The sequence below is a fragment of the Lampetra fluviatilis genome, chromosome 1 (assembly GCF_964198595.1).
Source record: "Lampetra fluviatilis chromosome 1, kcLamFluv1.1, whole genome shotgun sequence".
NCBI classification, from domain to species: domain Eukaryota; kingdom Metazoa; phylum Chordata; class Hyperoartia; order Petromyzontiformes; family Petromyzontidae; genus Lampetra; species Lampetra fluviatilis.
In genome coordinates, this window is record NC_136275.1 from 39,769,152 (window position 1) to 39,789,759 (window position 20,608).

General features: G+C 46.0%; 1 protein-coding gene across 1 annotated transcript in view; it reads right to left on the minus strand.

Annotated features, from left to right (window-relative positions):
* Positions 1-434: 434 nt before the first annotated feature.
* Positions 435-20,608, minus strand: part of LOC144930970 (myosin-16-like) — an 81,603-nt gene continuing 61,429 nt past the window's right edge. The window contains exons 36-46 of the mRNA XM_078854832.1: positions 20,463-20,595; positions 19,473-19,689; positions 18,465-18,601; positions 16,094-16,197; positions 13,675-13,867; positions 10,527-10,730; positions 9,475-9,600; positions 8,894-9,064; positions 6,145-6,345; positions 3,388-3,537; positions 435-2,016 (exon numbers count right to left, since the gene is read on the minus strand). Coding sequence (XP_078710958.1) covers positions 1,942-2,016; positions 3,388-3,537; positions 6,145-6,345; positions 8,894-9,064; positions 9,475-9,600; positions 10,527-10,730; positions 13,675-13,867; positions 16,094-16,197; positions 18,465-18,601; positions 19,473-19,689; positions 20,463-20,595 — 1,711 coding nt within the window. The 3' untranslated portion in view covers positions 435-1,941. The remainder of the gene's footprint in view (positions 2,017-3,387; positions 3,538-6,144; positions 6,346-8,893; positions 9,065-9,474; positions 9,601-10,526; positions 10,731-13,674; positions 13,868-16,093; positions 16,198-18,464; positions 18,602-19,472; positions 19,690-20,462; positions 20,596-20,608) is intronic.

Below are 20,608 nucleotides of genomic sequence, written 5' to 3' on the forward strand. Positions count from 1 at the left end.
TTTTCCACCCATGGTATTTTGGTCCCAAGGACATGATGATGCAGAACCATTAAACATGATTGAGACAGTGTTTGGTATTAAGTTATGCACTGCCTGGGACTGATTTTGTATCTGTTTTTCACATTAACAATCGTGTTTTTTCACTCGTGGGAAATTTGGTCCAATATAAATACGCATGTGACCACTGCATGTAGCTTTTAATACTGTGCAGACATTTCGAAGCTCTAACTTAAGTGTTGAGTTCTCAGTGTAACAACGCAGATGTCCTGTTAATCTATTATTCATATGGACCCGTATGTGCAATACGCATACATTATGGTGCTTTGCATAAAAATGACACTTCGTGCACTCAAGCAAGTATGTTCTCTTGTTTATTTTGTCACCTCTGATTAATATTGGTAACATTGCATAGAAGCTATTTTGTATTTACACACTTATGGGTTACAAGACGACTCTTTAACAGACTCGGTTACATCAGGTGACCGTTGTGAATTGACCAATTACACGTGGTGATACACCCCAAGGTGGCAGTGGAGCAGTTATATTGCAGCAATGGTCAGTTTTCATTTTGGGTGGAGAAACACCGCCACTATAAATATGTTATTTAGTAGAAAACATACGTTTGTGTGTTTGGTTACACAACTAGCACTTTTTAAAATAAACACACAGCGGTTGTTTTATTGCGAGAGTACTGTGTCATGCGTTTCGCCCCCTTAGATTACAACATATTACAGGGCGGTTTCTTGGTCGTAAAAAAACAAACATAACAAAGCTTGCAGTGTAAATTGTTCCAGAGTGAGTACAATGAACAGTTCAGTTGAAATGAATCGTTGCTCTACAGCTGTTTTAAGGGGGTCTATCTGCAGTGACGCAGTGGAATCTGGATACAGTATAAGCCCACCTAATTCGGTAACATAAACCAGTTCTGATATAACCAGCACGTGATAATTGGTTCTTTACCCTTCTATCTGGCAACAAAACTGACACCTTTTTACAAGGAGTCATGTTTGCATAGACCGCAATACCTGCAGTCATAATACAAACAAAAGAACATAACTCTGATAATGTGCACTGTCCTTAAAGTTGATTGATCCACACCCGAGACAGCTTTCCTTAGAGCCTAGTCTCATATGGGTTGGACCAGATGACGCCAAAAGGCGCACAACTCAAAGACAATGCACCATCAGAGTATGAGAGCTCGGGGCAAGCATCTACACTATGGTAAAGAACCAATTATCATATTTTTTACTGGCAAATGAGGTTCCCATAGTGTAGAAACCAGCACGTGCTTACAGGGCAGTGATGATGGCGGGGGAGGGGTAGAAAAGGGGAAATTTCTGATACAAAGACACTGCTTCGGACATAAACAAGCATTGTCGTCACATCTCACTCAATCTTGATTTGCAGCTTTCGTGACTGCAGGAATCCATACTCTTTGGTTCGTTCAGTAAAGTCACGTGGGTAGATCACGACGTGTCTCACCTTGATGACGGTTGCTTGTGTTGCGATCGAAACGTCGTGATCTATAAATTTTCTACCTACGTGAATTTACCGAAATAACCAAATAATATCTCACTTATTAATTATTTCACGTAACGCTGTTCGACTGGTCTCAGAGCAGGCATGGCAGTGAACGGCGCCGCCTATCCATGACCTTCCTTTATAATTGTGGCCGATGTTTGCTATGATCCTACGAGCAAATTATGGAGCACAAACTCAGCGCGATGGATGTGGCGTGTGCCAACATAATTCCGGGAGGGTTGTTCAGGGCTGTTCATGCTGAAATGAAGCGCTGTGATGCTCTTTCTATTCTGCTTTTTGTGTCGAGTTTGTTGTCTTTCCCCGCGAAAGAAGTTCAACATACATGCATAAGCACAGCTTGCCTTTGTCCGCCTTCTACTGCATGCTAGAGAAAACACAACTGCTGGTGCTGTACTGTGGTCACATGTAGTCATCATCCATTGTCGCCAGGGAGCTGGGAGCCCTGGAATTGGAGAGGTGTGGCGAGTTGTAACCCTGCAAAAGAAATGGAAAATTGCAAATAAATGACGGGTGTTTTTCCCCTTTATAGGAAATTGTACCGTTTCTACAGGAACGACGTCGTTTCACTTTGTGCAAGTAGCAGCAACAACTCCACGTCACCCGAGAACGGCTTGATTGTCTGCTTTGTTTTTACACTGGGCACACATCCTGGTCATTCACATGGCTGAGTTAATGCCAGCAGAGCTTAGTCAAAGAGGCACACCTAAATCGTAAAGCAAACCGTGCCCACCTGATAAATAAGTCAACTGTAGCCACACGCAAAGTCAACTATCGCCGATGCGTAGCCAGATTCAAGTTTGAGTGTCACGTGAGCTAACGTGTTTCGAAGGTTATTTATTTTAACATGGATACAGCTTCATAAAGAAATAAACACTTTAGAAGTGTGAAGGAGGTTGAGAGATATGGGCGGTTATGCAAGGCCGCAATTATAATATATATGCTCAAAATGTCCCCCCCAATATATTGCTATAAAATAGATTTCTGTTTATATGATTGTGGTTATGGTTGTACTTTATTAATCCCTAATCTTTGCCATTACATACAATGAAACAAGAAAAGGCAAAAAAACAGAGCAATATAATATAATACACTATTAGACATTATTGTAAAAAAAAAAGTCCATCCTATGTGTTAGGGAATTTTTTTTAAATATTTTAGGCAGGAAATTATTTTCAAATTTCGATTTTTTTCTGGGGGGGGGGTCCCCCAGACCTCCTGGAAGATTTGGTCCCCCCCAATGTTGACTCCATGGCTACGGCCTTGCGGTTATGTGTACCACAGTTATATTTGGACTTTACTAAATCGAATTCCATTACAATGGACGGCCATTCAAAGCTGAGAAATAATGGTCGAGACCGCAGTACACAAACCAGATGTAATAGCTGGACTGGGATAATGATAAGGACTAGGAAATGTGTTGTGTTGGAGGGCCCTAAGCTGTTGACATTCCCTTCGTATTTGAATTCTCAAAAGATGACATTCACAGCGGCTGTAACTCTTGCTTTTATACACATGTACTGGCAGTGCCGGACATTTAACCATTGTTTAAATAGGTTTGCTAAATTACACTCATTGACATTAATTTACTTCGTTTAAAGTTGTGCACGTAAGTAAATTCACCACAGACGCAAAAAACGAAGCATCGAAGCAAAGCACCGTGTGAACATTTCAAAAAACAAACCCGGGCCCACACAGAGAAGAGGCTAAAAAAAACAAGCGGCGTTTGAAAAGGAGAAAAAAAGTAGAATGGTAGAATAACAGGTACCAGAAATGAAGCACGAACAAGAGAAGAGACAGCAAGGGGGTGGACATTTAGCCATCGGCATCTTTCCCAGCGTGGTCTACCGAGCTGCAGAAGCCCTTGGCGGCCGAGCCGCGGTTCTTGGTGCGGATCTTGACCAGCGCCGACTCGGCAATGTCGGCTCGCTCCTCCGCCTCGTCCAGCTCATGAATGGTCTTACGGTACTTGGACAGGTTCGTGTTGGCCTCTTCCTCCTGCGGGACACCGGGTGGTTGCGTTCACCTCTCTCCTACATCCACGCACCCAGTTCTCTCGCCACGCACATTCCGTGCTATGACATGTGGTGCGCTATTGTTATAGTACTATTGCCATGACATTTGGTGCTATTGTTATAGTACTATTGTTTTGACATGTGGTACTTTGATGAAAAATAAGAATAGCTTTGACCCTTTCTGGCAATACAACAGGTGTCAAGATGTTCAAACACCAAATAGATGCCCTTTATATCGTCATAATTTATAATTATTCGAGTTATGACCGTTGCTTTTGGCCAAAAAACCCCTTATTGCCCTGCACAGTTCCTATGATCACTGTTTCATTGCTTTCATGGCTTTATTTTGGTGATTTCGAAAAGTGTATTGGTTTAGCCATGTTTGTTTGTTGTAGTATAGAGTTAGACTGATGGCCTTAATCTAAGTTGTCTTGTGGCTGTTGTTGTTTGTTGTTTGACTTGCATTCCACTGGGATTTTTGCACACAGCGTTGGTGTACGGTGTTTTTTTCTGCAATATTTTGCTGTCTTTTCTTGGATTTTCTGTTTGCACTCAGTCACATATTCACTTTAAGATGTTTTTTTGTTCATGTTTTTGTTTTTTGTTTGTTGCGGTTGCACCCGATTCAAAAGCCGAATGGCTCACAGAGCTATACCTAATAAATGAACTTGAACTTGTTCAAATCATTCGTTCGTATGCTTTGTTTAAAGCCGGATGAGAGTCCAATCGTTTCGGAAACTGGGATGGTGGCGAGATTTTTCGATTTAAAGCTTTCGTGACTGCAGGGATTCATCTTCTTGGTTCTTTCGGTAAAGTCACGTAGAAAGGAAATAATACAATAATAAAAATAAAACATAATAAAATACAATTCTCACCAGCAGTGGCATGAGAAAGGCGATGTTTTAACGCTGCACCTTTTACCGTCATATTTAGTTTCATTAAATACAGCTGAGTGCTTGATTTTGGTAATGACGGAGTGAAATTCCTGCATCTCAGCTTTTTGTTGTCGTTATTGCAAGGCTTCACTTATTTTCAACATTCATTTTTTTGAAAAAAAAATACATGAAATAATCTCCCATACAGCCTTTCACGCTGCTGAGGAAAAGCATTGTTTGCAAGCCCCGATTAAGCACGGCCCAGCCACTGAAGATGCCAATGTAGGGGTGACAACACATGTTGCTTCCCAGTGCTCATTTTAGGCCAGGGTCAGATTCCATTTTTGTCAAGCAAGGGGTCAGATACCAATGTCCACCGATTTCGAGCACATTCCAAATAATATTTAGCTCCTTACATTCCTGTCTGGTAACATTTCTCAGCCTGATAAGATAATTCAACATAGCACGCTAACGACTTCGACAATTACCGTGCAAACGTGCAGGGCACTCTGTTTAAAAATACCCTCCCTGTGAAACGGCATCTCGCAACGTTCCCGCATTATTCACGCGATGTTAGCCGCTGAGGTTCCTTTCTCGCATGTTTGTACAGACGTACAGCAGGAGGCCCGTGTTGCTTCAAGTGACTCATGCATTGAGATTATTTCGGTTATTTTGCCGCAATTAATTTTCCACGTGACGAGCCACTTTGTTGAGCAATCATTGGTGGCCAGGTTGCTTCTGAAAAACAAGTTAATAATACCTCCGTGGGCTTTGCCTGGTAGGATGGGGATGGTTTAGTTTCATTTGCATGTGTGTCGGGTGATTTGTTTACCTTTCTTGTATCGTGTTTTTGTGTTGCCCCTAAGGGACATCTGTGAAAAAGAGCTTTATAGCTGATCGGATTCCAGGGTGCGCTGCAATGCGCTCTCTGTAAGCACCGCGAATACCTGCGCAGTCGCATCGCCATCTTCTTCGGATTATAAAAAGCTCTGGAAAGTAAGACGCACCCGGAAACCTTGCCTGGTGTCAATAACGGTATATAAGAAACACGAATATCCCCCGTGTAGCCTTAACAGACTGTTGGAGCAAGTGCTGTTAGCGAGCACCTATGCAGGCCGGCACGGCACACAATGGGGTGGGTGACCAGCACCACGCCTTTGTCTCCCCCGTGGCGATGTTTTTACACACCGCACCAGGTACTCATTTGAGGCTGAGTCGACCTAAGGGAGGCCCAGGACCGGTTCAGATGATCGTCACCGGTGTTGGCTGTGAGAGGAAATCAAACCCAGGTGGCAATTTTCGTGGCGCAGCAGCGATAACCGCTCCACTGCCAATAACGGTCATACCAATCTGGTCACACACACACACACACACCAATCTGGTCACACACACACACACACCAATCTGGTCCCACACACACACCAATCTGGTCACACACACATACATACCAATACCCGTCAGTTGCCACTAAGTGGCGGTGACGTCACCACGGCACCTGTGCCAGGCCAGGTGCACTTTGAGGCCACGTGAAGTGTCAAAGGCTCGCCGCTGACAGAAGGTCACGGGATAGACCCAGGTGCCATGGCTTGACCGAGGTGACTGGCGGATGCACCGGATGTGCCCCCTACTGTGCCAACCACTGCTTATAAATCCGGAGAATGGGGGTTATGGGATGCGGTGATAAAGCAGCAAAGCATTAGGGAGCAACTCCTCACCACGAGCTCAAGCTGCCGCTTGTAGGTCTTGATCTTGCTCTGCAGCTTCTCAACCAGCTCCTGCATGCGCGCCTGGTTCTTCTGATCTTCGTCCGTTTGGAAGATGAGCTCCTTCATGCGCCGCTCGTTCTTGCGCAGGCTCTTGATGGTCTCGGCGTGCCGTTTCTGTTCGGCGTCGAGCTCGCCCTCCAGCTCACGCACCTTCCCACAGACGCCGAAGGAGACCACACACACACAGCGTGCGGGCGGGCGGGCGGAGAAAATGTGGCCTTGGCCTAAGTCCGAAATGGTACCGCTAATCCTTTATTTACCCAGAGGGAAACCTCAGACAAGGGAAAATTTACGATTATGAACTGACAACGCCGCTCAGAGCTCAACTAGAGTAGCTGTTTTGTTCCGTAACGTTTGTTTTCTTATGCTGTATGGAGACAAAAACACGTTTTCTTCCAACTTGGAATATATTTTAACTATTTATTTAAACAACGATTCAATGTGCCTTCCAATTTCACTATGGATGAATGAATAAATGCAAGGCAAATACATAACAACAGCCGTGTTGCCTCGGAGGAGGATACTCTGATTTTAATTAAACAGGAATGTTAGCTCTCGGTTAGGATATGCTGCCTAGTGTTTCTACCATAATGGGAAAACACACAATGGATATTTTCCTAGCAATGACATCCAACCCAACCCAAACATATTAACAGTAAATATTGAATATTTCTGATGACCGCTTCTAAAAATCAAGCAAGTCGAATATACATTTGACAAAGCTTTGATTCAACACTGATACGAGGTGTCCAGTATTTGGGCAGAGCAGTAAGTGATTATTAAATATATCTGAGTGGAGTTGTCAGTGTTAGCACCTCATCTGGGTTTTCTCCGGTTATTCACATTTCCTCCCACGGCTAAAACAATCATGGATGGAGTTAGCCAAACAACTTTAATGCAAGACGCTTCTTAGAAATAATATTGATATTCAATGCAGCTTTCTTGGGGTATTAACATCACTATTCTGAAAAAAACAAGTTGGTAAAATGCAAAGTATCAGTTTCTATTTTGATACTGGCACAAAGGTTCCATAGATATCAGTTGCTATTTGTCCGTAAACATTAGATTAAGTCTATTTTTACATTTTGTTATGGAATAATTGAACCGATGCTATCACGAAACAGGCGTTTGCTTGACGATGCATGTTGCCAGCGGACATTCATCATCACTCTGTGAGAAAAACAGGCTTATTAAACACACAGCCAGCAATTTAGCTGAATGTGTTTGGATCCTTTTGGCAACCCGACTTTGGGCCTGAGACACATCCATCTGCGCGCAGCTGACACCCAAGGCAGATTTACAGGAAACAGCGGGTCCTGAAACAGCTTTTAACATGTGCAGCAAATTAACTACTAAATTTACAAGAATGCGCTCAAAATGAGCCGGACTACGTCTGGGAAAGTTTAAACGTCACGCTATACCTGCACAAAATATTGCACGATCCTTTTAATCAAAAAACGATCTTAACATTTTCCAGAGTTTGAATTAAAACTGCGTTAAGTAATCAAACAAAACATTACTGCAGATTACAGACGCCAGTGACTTGATTGTTGACCGCTTACACATTTTCTGACTTCACCGTGGCATGTTATTTGTACATTTTCTTAGTTTTTTACTCCATAAAACATACTAAAAGGAGCGCGATACATCAATCCGTCTCCAATGGGAGTGCTTTTGAAAAAAAAGATTTGGCCTCGGGCATTCACGCACATTATGAGCAAATGCGCCGAAGTGGCTTTCAATCCTCCATTCATTTAGGGCGATTTTTTTCTATGCACGGTGCATTACCTGTACCCCCCTCCCCCACACACACACTCACTACTCCCCGAGACCATTGTTCAGATTCCACTTATTACAGCCCTAACGTTAATTTACTCTCGTTACTGTGCGTCCATAGAGAACCACGGCTGCAACAATCTACTGCACGTTTCACGAACAACTCGTGGATATTATCTTTGCCCAACGAAAAGGCCTGCGCTACCAACACGGGCAATTCCTCACGCCTCGAATAAATCACAAGACTTTTAGTTTTCTCGCTTGAAAAACGTTAACGGCTTGAACGCATTAAGGAAAACACTGCATACGGATACAAACGAACCTGGTTATGTACACGCTAATTGATATCTAGGAGCCTTCATCAAGATTTATACGTTTTTAACGGTGGCTATTGATCAAAATTGTATTTCTTTATTTTTAGGAATATTAACGCTGAGATCCATGACCGGGGTGGTATGTGGGTGGCGGAACGCAACTTGAGTGCGACGCGTGAAACCCTCAAAGCTCTGGGATGCGTGGTGATGTCGCCACCTCGCACTTTCTCGCCCCCACAGCCAGCCAGCCAGCCAGCCAGCCAGCCAGCAAAACTTTGTTGCAATATACTATGACCAAGAACAGAACATGTAAAATGTAAAGGTGCAGCCCGACAATTGCTCACTCGCTCCGTTGCTGACGAAAGGACGTCCATTCGAGGAAGCGCTAGAGAGCCCCTCTAGGGGGTATTTGGCCTACTTTTCCACACTGCCCATCTATACTGCTGGGTGGACAGAGGCGGTGGGGGTGGGGGGGTCGGCGGAGATTCAATAAACTTGCACCGTGACGTGAGATGGAATCGAACCGACGACCTCGGAATTGCAGGCATTTCAGCGCTGCACCTTTTCCTTTTACTCTGGTATCCTAGCCAGAAACTCAGCGCGGGTACCTTGATCTCCAGTTTCTGGATGATCTTCTTGCCGCCTTTCATTGCGATCTGGTCGGCCTCGTCCAGCTTGGCGGAGAGGTCCTTCACCGTCTGCTCCAGGTTTTTCTTGATCTTCTCCAGGTGTGTGCCATGGTCCTGCTGTTGCCTCAGCTCTTCCGCCATGCGGGCAGCCTGGCGCGATGTCGGTGACGTTCACGAGAGCGAAGAGAGTCAACAAGGGCGCGTTTGTCAATGTTTATTTCAGGGGCACGCCCGGTGTGATGTGGGGCGCACAATATGGCCGCAACGTAATTCAGCTGCCAATCGTAATTCAAGTGGCGTTGTGTTCTCTCCGAAAACATCGCACACTCGGTTGTAGTTGAGTGGTCGTGTAAGATTAGGGCTCTCACCGGGTTCACGTGCTGGGGTTTAATTTAGGTTTAACAAAAATAATCTGCATTGTTGGTGTTTCATGTCAAGTTTTGCGACCCACCCAGCCAAACACCACACACCCGCATGAAACTGATCAAGACCCATGTGGGAATTTCTGATCAGTGATTTTAATTTGTTTTAACCATCAAAAACGCTGGAGCTCTACTTACATCGATGATGGCCTTTTTAGCCTTCTCATCTGTGGACCGGTACTCAGAAATCATCTCCTCATAGGTCATCGTGAGGTGCTGCAAGTCGCTCTCCAGTTTCTTACGTTGACCATTCAAGTGCTGGTTCTAAAAAAAACAAGGCAAGAATTATTATTAAACATTATTCCGTAGAATATTTCTCGCAAAATTAATGATTAACGTTTAATTATAATCGCAAAAACATCTTCATGGGTGTCGAAGGGCAGTCTTCCTAACTCCATTAAATTAACTTTTTGAGTAAGAACTCACCCCCCCGCTAAAGAGGGCATCGCAATACTTTACAGAATGAATTAAACTAATATAAAATCAAGGCATTTAAAAATAAAAAAATTAGGGGCCGTACTCAAGGAAAAGCTAAAAGGAAAAAATAAGTTTTGCAGTTTCCTGAAACATTCTCAGTTGAGTTTGCAGGGCCTGCCCTGAGGAGTGAGTGCAAGGTAAATCTACCAGACGTCAGATATAGGTGATAAAACATTGTTAAGTGCTTCAGATAATTAGTATGCCCCTTTCTCTCTTTGATCCACGCATTGTTAGAGTTTACATTCTCGTTTACAGTTTTTTTGACATTGACGAGGAGCATTCTCACACCAGTTAGTCATTGACTCGTGCTGGGGCAGCAGCACCGAGGCAACAGTGGAAATTCCATATTTCCATGGCGAACCTAGTCTGTCCAAAAGATGGCCTCTGTTGACCACTCACTAATTGATACTAATTTTTATAACCCCAGAGAGCCGATGGGCTGAATAGTCCCCCATTGGGAGTTCAACTTGCAACGTCCCCGTACTACCTGCCGTGACGCTTCCTTCAGAAACACGGTCATTAATTAAAACACGTGGAACAAAAGCGAAATGCATATTGGGCCTACGAAAAATACCCGTCGTTACTCTTCGCCGTACGAAATTAATGGCCAACGAATACTTGTTCGTGGCCCGATACTTCGGCGAACGAAATTCGCGACTACCGCCGCCACCGCCGCCGCCGCAACTGCGAGGGCTAACCACGGCGCCGCGCACCTGCGTGTCGGCCTCCGAGTGCCTCTCGCGCAGCTCAGCCAGGTCCTGCTCGACGACCTTGCGCGCGCGCTCCGACACCTCGAGGTTCCCGCGCAGCTCCTCCAGCTCGGCGAGCACCAGCGCGAGGCGCCGCTCGGCCACGCTCTGCTGCTCCCGCAGCTCGTCCCGCTCGCGACCATCCTCGTCCATCTGCAGCTGCGCGTCCTGCGGGGGCGGCGGCGACGCAGCCGCACGGCGACAAAGGTCACTCCGGGCCATGTGGCCACACTCAGATGTAAACTGGTGTTCGCCTCTTCTTGGTTCTTTCAGTAAAGTCACGTAGAAGGGAAATAATAAAATAAAAATAAAACATGATAAAATAATTCTCACGACGTTTCGGCCACAACGCAAGCAGCCGTCCTAAGGTGATTTTACCGAAAGAACCAAGAAGATGAATCCCTGCAGTCACGAAAGCTTTAAATCGAAATTTAGTGTTCGCCTTTTGGCGTCCTCTGGTCTAACACTAGGCTCTCTAAACGATGCTGTCTCTGGTGTGGACCAATCAGTTTCAAAGACAATGCATCATTTCCTACCAGAGCATGTTTTTTGTTTGCATGTTCACCACAAGTATATCTGGTTAATGCAGACATGATTCCTTGCAAAAGGTTTCAGTTTGGTGTTTTAACATCTTAACACTTGTTTTATTGCGAGAAAGGGTAAAACCTATTATTTTATATATTTTTATATTTCATGTTACCAAGTAAGGCCCACTGAGCTATGTAGCTCTTTTTTCAGAAGCGACCTGGCCACAAATGATACCTCAACGTAATGGCTTATCACGTGGAAATGTATAGCAGCCAAATACTCTGAACGCACGTTGATTCTAAATGTTGAGGGAAAAACTGGAAGACCTGGAGAAAATTCCACGCAACCGCGCGGGAGAGAGAATATGCAAAATCCAAATATACAGGTGTCAGGGTTGGGATCGGGATCGAACCCACGACCTCCTGTATACTCGGCGCAACACAAATCCCACGTTGCAGACGAGCAGCTCTTGCCCACTCTGCAGCCGATGCGTCCACTATAAGAGCTGGCCTCTCATCTCACCGGCTCGCAGGGAAATGCTGCGTTGCTCCCTGTTCTCCGCAGTCATCGTCGTTCGTGACGGACAGCCGGAGAAGAATGGTTAGCACACTGGACGTTACCAGTTTGATGTTCGATTCTATTTGCCGACCTTCGGTTCACGTGCTGCCAAAACCGCTCTGAAAAAGGTCACGGCCCAACAACATTCGGCTTCACGCGAACGCCGACAGAGGTAGATTGTTTTTAAAATAACAGTTTGAATGAAACTTACATCATACCCTGTAGAGGAAGCTCTCTGCGGCTTTCTCGAGTGGAAGCCTTGAATTGGATTCCTGGTCACGACCACCATCAGTGGCGTGTGATATCTGAACCAGTGCTGCCCACCGTCGCCCCCCCTACTTTGCCTCGCCCGCACTAACCAGCACGGTGACGTATGATCAAACAACCCCCAAGGCCGACAGCTTGTGGCGGGCTTCACACTCTCTGGCGTGACAACACTCCCACTGGGGGCTTCACAACACTCCGCTGTTGCATCTTCAGCGGCATGAGCGAGCGTTTGCAAGCGCTCTACCTTTACCTGTTCTTCTTGTCTAAATGCTGTGTTTCTCGGTTATCTGTGGGTGGACTATCTGGGTTGCAGATTAGCCGTGGTTGAGAATGAAAATGAACAGAAATAGTAAGTATGGTGTTCCATGCTAATCTGTGCCTTTAATTCGTGATGCCTCTATTATTAGCTGCTGTGGTGCCCAATTACTTTGAGAAACAAGACATCTGTGTGCAGAAATACCCCAAGATGAATTGGCCAATCCAATCACATTCCTCTTTCAAAACAAGTGTCAAAACCAGTAATAGTTTGAAATTATGCAGATTAAAAAAGCGAAAACCGGTGAAAGAGAATATCTCATGCTAAAATGTATTACTATTAACACCAGAAAATTATTCAAAGAAATGTCTATTTTTTGGCCAAGGCTATGCATGCATTTCAATGTCCAATCAGGCACGGAATAGCAATTATTTTTCAAGCAGTCGCATTCAGCTTATCTGCGCGTCGTACTTGCACTTCCAACATCGGGAGAAACATCCATACATTTCTCCCGCTTTGAGAAAGTAACATTTCCCACATTGAGAACCACCGACCCACTGACGTCATGTCTGCTCTCTTCGTGACCCTCCTGTCAATGGCATCCTTTGGTAATCGCTATGATTGAGCACGGAGACAGAAGGAGGTGCTCCTTAGTGGGAAAAAATTGGGAGGGAAATGCAATTATCTGTTTAACATGGACGTTTATTTTCTTAAATGAAATGCACTATCGCGTACATTTCTGAATTGTACGGCGTTGAGCTTGTCAACGAGCAGAGATGGATCCAACAGAACAATGATACTAAATTCAGGAACTATCTCCAGCCGAAGATGAAATTCAACAGTCACAATAAAAATGTATGGAGGCTATAAACTAATTATTTATTATTATTTAAACGTTAATGACATAAATCCGGGTCAAATGTCCCTCAGACACAAAAGGCAGCAGGAAGCAATGATGGCTAGACAGTACGATACTGTACTGATGAGTTACAATAAAAATACATCTGGGGTACAGTTGCCTTGTTGATGGTCACTGCATCGCACGCTTTGAGATGAGCTTCTGCGGCCGTCTGGAACGCTCTTCCTTCCAATAATAGGAAGCTACCGGAGCAATGCACTTTTTAATCATCTCGATTGAAAACGTATTTTTTTAGAACTGCTTTTTATGTTAAGCTTGTTGTCCTTCCTCCGCACCTCCGATTAGCACGATTTGTTACATACGGTGTGAAAGAAGTTGAACGTACAGACATACAAGGCCCTTTCGCCACGGCCTCCACTTTATTTAGCCGGGTGACTATGACAATGCTGGGCGCGGGATACACCTGCCAACATTAGCGATGTCACCTTGGCACGCAGAGCATTTTGCACTACCGATCGAACAATTTATATCGTTGATAGTGTCGCCACCACCCATTGACGGGGGGGGGGGGGGCGAGCCGGGGGGCAGGTGACGGCGTCACCCCGAAGAGGAAGGGGGCCGTCGGGCTGCGGGGGGCAACGCACCTTGACCTGCTGCTGCAGCTTCTTGACGAGCTTGCCGGCCTCCGCGTTGGTGCGGCTCGCGTGGTCCAGCTGCAGCTCCGCCTCGTTGAGGTCGTTCTCCATCTTCTTCTTGTGCCTCAGGGCCTCGGCGCGCCCCTTGGCCTCGGCCTCCAAGCTCATCTGCATGGACTCCATGCTGCGCTGGTGGTTCTTCCTGCCGGAGTGCCCCCCCCCCCCCGAGGCACACAGCGAGCGTTCACAACGTGCGGTGCGGCGGGGCGGTGCCCGGGGCCATGAAGGACTTTTGCTTTAATAACACAAAGTCGGATTTCGCAACCAAGATAATCCGTAATAGGTTTTTTTTGGGTTAGACTTTGATTTTGTTCGTCGTGAGAGCACGGCTTTTCTGAGTGCTATTGGAGGGCGATGATATTCTCGCAACGGTAGGGTTGCTACCTGTCCTGGTTTTGGGTTTTGTGAGGACATGGCTGTCCTAGGGGATCTGTCCCCCACTGCTCCGCACGGCTTTGATCTGCCAAGAAAACTACGGTGCTCCATCAACCGCTTCAGAACAGCGACTGGATCGCTGTTCTATTATTTAAAATAATAAAAATAAAACATCATATTTTTGTAAAATGTTGTATTATTTTATTATTTCCCTTCTACGTGACTTTACCGAAAGAACCAAGAAGATGAATCCCGGCAGTCACGATAGCTTTAAATCGAAATTTATATATAATATCTTCGCCGAGGTTTTTTTCTCAAAATATTCTCTAGGATTTAAAAGAATATTTCGGTGAGAGAATTACATTGATAGGCGCACAAATTGTAAAGTTGAATCAGTTTTAAATTAACCGTGTCAGTCTACTCTATTCATTACTCACACCCCCTCGGTGTTGCTCTCATGTCGTCCAAATTTCTTCCGCCGTTTGTTACACAGGAAATCCCGTGTAGCCAGTTACCCAGCTAGTTTCGGTGACAATGACTCAGCAGCCACGAACAACAACAGAGCTATTCTTGTGGCGGAGAGGCGTCCAGCCGGCAAGCCACGAAACTCGAGGACACAGATTTGATTCTGTGGAGTAGCACGATTGCTTTGTGTGTGAGCAAGTGAAGCACTTACACGGGCAAACCAGCAGAGGGAGGCACACCACAAACTATGTGACATTGCACGGCAAATCAGTCGAAGCCACCGCTTTCAGCGCTCGCGCGTGGCTCTCACGTGGAAACTGCTTCTGCTCTCTGAATGCAGACAGCCGTCACTGCAGGTGCCTTCACGGCTCGCTCGGAGACGCTCGGTTTAGTTGGGGCCTCGTCACCGAAACAACGGTTATGTTATAATTGTTTTTTTACCCTTCTATCTGGCAACAAAACTGACACCTTTTTTGACAAGGAGTCATGTTTGCATAGACCACAATACCTGCAGCCATAATGCAAACAACAAACATAACTCTGATAATGTATGCACTGTCCTTGAACGGTTATGTTCGCACGCTGAAACATACACCACTCGGGGTTGCCACCTGTTTCGTCGTGTTTTTTAGGTTCGCGTCCCGGAAAATCTGTAGGTCTTGCCAAGTCCCAATTTTTTTGTCAGTTATGTAATAATATGCTGTTCAAGATAATGCATTTAACCGTGTAGTTTTCCCGCTCCTGGGATTGTGGGAAATTCGTTTATCCATGATGTGTGTCCTAGACTGTTGTACCTTAAACCACAATCTCGTCAACCATCACACAAACTCCGCTCATCCTCGCAGCAGCGGATTTTGGTTAACCATAAAACAAAGACGGCCACCACATAGCGCGCTTTCAGATGCGCTCTTGCGGCCGTCTGGAACGCTCCTCCTTCAGAAGTTAGGAATCTACTGGAGCTATGCACTTTTAAATCATCCAGGTTGAAAACTAATTTCTTTGAAACTGCTTTTGCGTTTAGTTTGCTGTCCTTCCCCGACTAGCGCGGTTGGCTACGTACGGCGCGAAAGAAGTTCAACATACGTACATACATACGTACTTCAGAGGTGGAAACCCTTCTGCATACACTCAGCCGATGGGGTATCTATGTATGTTGCGGGTTGCTTGCCAAGGTACCGTGTAGGTCGGGCGAACATGGCACACGCGCGCGCTCACACAATAAGCTCTGGAGAGAGAATAGCACACCACCGCTGTGGACTTCCTTCACAGCGGAGTGATGTATCACAGGTCTTTGAAATTCTCCATGCCAGGTGTGCCCAATTAGCGTAATTGGATACATGGCTGCATGGCCCCACTCCAATTACCTCCATTGGCTGCAGCTGGCACTGGGAATTTTAAAGGCCCCCCCCCAAAAAAAAAAGGCTCCCCTCTCGGCTTGTTCCAAATTAAAGCCCTGGGGGGCTCAGGTGAGTGAGTTGTAAGACAACCGATAACAGCGACCCCAAAGGACTGAACCCAACCCCCCCACCTGATGGCCTCGAACTCATCCTCCTTCTCCTGCACGCGGCGGTCGATGTCGGCCTTGACCTGGGCCAGCTCCAGCTGGATGCGCACCACCTTGCCCTCCTCCGACTGCCGTGGGGGGGGGAGAGAGAGACAGAGCGCACGCGGGCGATTTAATCAGACGGCTGGCTGGCTGCTGTGGGCAGCTGGGCCCGCAGGGGATCCCACGGCAGGCCCTCGACAGACGGAACTTCTGAGCCCCTGTGCAGAATTCGGACTCCCCATTTTTACCCATCCACTGTTCTCCAGACGAGAGGCTCTCTCGGGCCGCCCTCTGTCAGAGGCCCTCCTGCCAGCGGTGGCGCGAGCGAGGAATTGCAGGTGCCGCCGCCGCCGCCTTTACGTATTCCCTCTGGCCCCCCAAAGCTGTTACAGTTGTCGTTTCGCTCTCTCGGCTCTCTCGGTAGGGGAGTCATTCTTCAGAGATTTGGACAAAAGAAAATTGAGTCTGTCCAGACCCATCTGTGCCGAGATGAGTTTTTGTTTGCAGGTGACCGCCTCGTTAGTGATGCTAAGTGGCTTGTTTGACGCAGGATTATCACAGCTTCCTGGTATTCGAATACGTGCAGCCGCAATCTGCGCCTCGATTTACACTTGCATCCAATTTTGTGTAATTTCCAACAATTCAGCTAAGGCACAGAGACAACTAAATACAGGAAGGGGGGGGGGTTTGAAAATACCCCACCAATTTCTGAGCCTTTTGATTTCATCCTAACAGCTGGTTGAATAGTTAGAAAACAGTGGCTTTGTGTTCTACAGAGGAACAAGGTAGGGAGATGACAGAGTCACGGATCTGTGGCACGGCACACTACGTCCAGGAGAGATCTGGGCTTGCGCCGCCACAAAGCAAAACATTTAAAGAATTGTTTTGTAAATGCGATGACGCGGAGTTCGATTAAAAGTGTAAAAAAACAGATCGGCATCTGTGGGAGCTGAGGCGAGCATGTTGTGTGCATAGGTTGCCATGCTTAACAGCCCTCACCTGCGAACTAGCAGCTTCTTTACAATCGTAAAATTTCTCCCAAATGCTTTAATTGGAGTATCTATAAATGGATCTCCCTGCTTGATGGAGCAATTAAGGAGGCAATTTAGTATTCAGATTTCGCAGCTGCTCGTAATCCAGGTGCGGTCCTCAGGTTGGGCCACGTGTCGAGCGCTCCCGCTCTTTCAAATTTTCGCCACGCACTTCCTGTGAACATCTCGAGGAGTTGAAAGTGTTAAAGATGCAGGCAGCAGCAGCAGCGCTTGGAAACTTCCGAAGAGAGAGAAATGCTAACCGCGTGGCCTAACCCCCGAAGGCCAAACACTTAGGTTTGGAGGCACGTTACACTGCTCACCTCCAGGGCAGCAGAGGAAGAATGTTTTTGATCTACTTGTGCAGCGTTAGTGCGCTATCCCCCTTGCTTGCGTGAGTTGCATCCGAATATTCTGGTTCCCTGTAAATATACTAAACATGAGGAAAAGGTCAAATATCTTTAGCAGGGCCCTTTGGATAGGAACTCTTTGAGGCGGTCCGGAGTAAATCGAGAACTGCAGAGCGTCGTGGAGTGTTGCACGTGGCATAAACTTGGATTCTGAGATGGGGAGCCATAAGAAGGCGAGCATGTCTTGAGATGCGGGTATGGCGAAGAAAGGAAACAATAAAATTGCATGGAGATAAAGGGAAGTGGTGAAGTTCTGTAGCAGGTTCAGGGGGAGAGAAGCCTTGTTAGAAAAATTAAAGAGAAGAAAAAAATACATGGATTGGGCCACATACTCCCGAGGTGCCAGCTCTGTGAAGAAAGATCTGCAAGGAAGGATTGTTAGATGAAGGCCAAGAGGCAAATAAAGCACAATTTGGCTTGATTACTTGAAAAGGGCTCATTGCAGTTTAATGAAGTAGAGAAATGTTGGACAGGATGACGTGAATCTGAGCCAAAGACCTGCCATTGGTGAGAGGGCTAAATGAGAGAAAAGACACAAAGTAAACATGAATGGTATAACAAATCGCTGCCACTTGTGAAGAAGGAATTTGCTCAATTTAACATGTAGGCTTTCGCGACCAATATTATCCATAACAAAGGAAGACTTCTTCACAATGCTGCCTAATCGCCTGATGAGGCTGGCTGTAATCACCAGCGAATTGTAAATGTTGTGGGATTACTCTCCAACGCATCGGTGTGCTGTACTGGTAACGAATTGCCTCGTTCTGTTTACGTGACAAACCTTACTAATTGGCTGCGTCGGGTGGTGGCGGGTTTAACGACGCGTTTATACTCACGCGGTCTAACCCCAAAAAAAAAATACCATCTTCATTACGGAGGGAATTTGCGCTCGTAAACGTCGGCGAGTTTCACCTCCAGGGCTGCTTCTGCCTCTTCCAGGGAGAGCTGCAATTCTTCCTTCTCCAGTTCCAACTTCTTCTTCACCTTCTGCAGCTCGTGAGCGCTTTTTCCTCCCTCTCCCAGCTGCTCTGTCAGATCGGTGACCTCCTCTGAACGCGTACCGAGAGAAAACAACAACAAACAACAACAGTAATGCAGGATTCTAATTTCACGCACAAAAAGGCCTCGTTCGACTCAATTTCAAATGTGTTGACAACAATGCGTCGAATGCACTCCAGATTAAAAGATCCGTAATGAATGTTTTTTTTTTGGGTTAGATCGCGTAAATATAAATGTGTCGTTAAATCTACCACCACCCGACACGGCCAATTAGTAGGGTTCGTCACGTGAACAAAACGTTTAAATTCGTTACCAGTTCAGCACCCCGGTGTGTTGGAGAGTAAACCCACAACATTAACAATTTGAGTGCCGCGACGTTACGCTGGTAATCACAACGAGCTTCATCAGGCGACAGCCAGAGTTGTGGAGAAATCCTCCTCCTGTGTCGGCCTTAAATACACGGGGGGGGGGGGGGGGGGGTGAATGTGATGTCATCAATGTGAGCCAATCAGGTGCGAAGACCGGAATGGGGGGGGGGGGGTGTAATGTATTAATCTAAATTACAATGGACGTATTTTTGGTCTTGTTATTCACAGTTAATGAACATACTTAATATATTTCACGCATGCACTTCATGCGTGTACATTACGTATGCACATTGTGGTTGTATTTGTCGGCGAAACGTCGTACTCGAATTGTAAAAGCTGTGGGTTTAATCTCCTACACGCAACCAGTGTGCTGAACTAGTAACGAATTGGCCACCTACTGTTTACGTGACAAACCTTCCTAATTGGCTGTGTCGGGTGGTGGTGGTGGCGGGTTTAATGGCACATTTATATTTACGCGATCTAACCGACAACAAAAAAAATCCCTACTGCATGTTAACATCTCGGGATCGTTACAAAGGTTTAACAATTTGACCTTGAAGGGTCTTGTTCTCTCTCTTGAAGGCCTCCAGCTGTTCGACCGCCTCCTCATAGCAGGTCCTCAGCTTGAAGATCTCGTTGCTGTAGTTCCTGCACTCCTTCTGCGACGAGTCCAGCTCCGACTGGATCTCCTCGTACTTCTGACGCCAGTCCGACAGCTGCTTGTCAAACGAACGCTGCTTCTTGTCCAAAGAAGCTGCAGAGCTATTGGCCTTGACGAATGCAAAAAAAAAAAGTTTGACATACGAACAACTGCACGCATGACACCAATACAAACAAAGACCCTGTGCTGATCGCTCTGACTTAATGCCACTCCCTTTCATTTACGCGATGAAGTCCGGAACGGATTTCATCCTGGGCGATGTAAGCAAAGATCATGAGGTCATCGTGGCCAAAGCCATTGATGGACACCACGCCTCGATAATGATGCCTTCGACCCATCCGCCAGATCCCGTAGCTGTCGCACGGTAGACACGTGACGCGACGCACACAAACGTGGCAGAAAATAGGTGGAGCGGAAGATGTGAAAAATGGTGGATATATGCAGCGGAAAACAAGATCAAGAATACAAAAAGGTATAGATAAAATTTCGATTTAAAGCTTTCGTGACTGCAGGGATTCATCTTCTTGGTTCTTTTGGTAAAGTCACGTAGAATGGAAATAATAAAATAAAACATAACAAATAATAATAATAAAATAATTATTGTTTTATGTTTTATTTTTATTCTTTTATTATTTCCATTCTACGTGACTTTACCGAAAGAACCAAGAAGAGGTATAGATCAATGTAGAAGTTCTGGATAAAGAAAGAAAACCACGGCTGGAATTCCTTCAGCGTCATTCTCGCGAATAATGAGCCGACGAAACGGGGCAACGTTGAAAATTGCGAAGTGTGGTTTTATCACCTCCGATTATGTACGGTGCAAAATAAGTTCAACGAACGTAGCAACACATGTCCGATCGCAAAAATGTGGAGCGACCAGACCTTCTCAAGGTCGAGGGTAAGGTCTTCGAGCTCTCCCTGGAGTTTCTGCTTGGCCTTGTCCAGGCTTGCGCACCTCGCTTGGGCGGCTTCCACAGCCTCCTCGGACTCCTGCAGCCGAGCGGCAAGCTTCTTCCTGTTGCCCACAT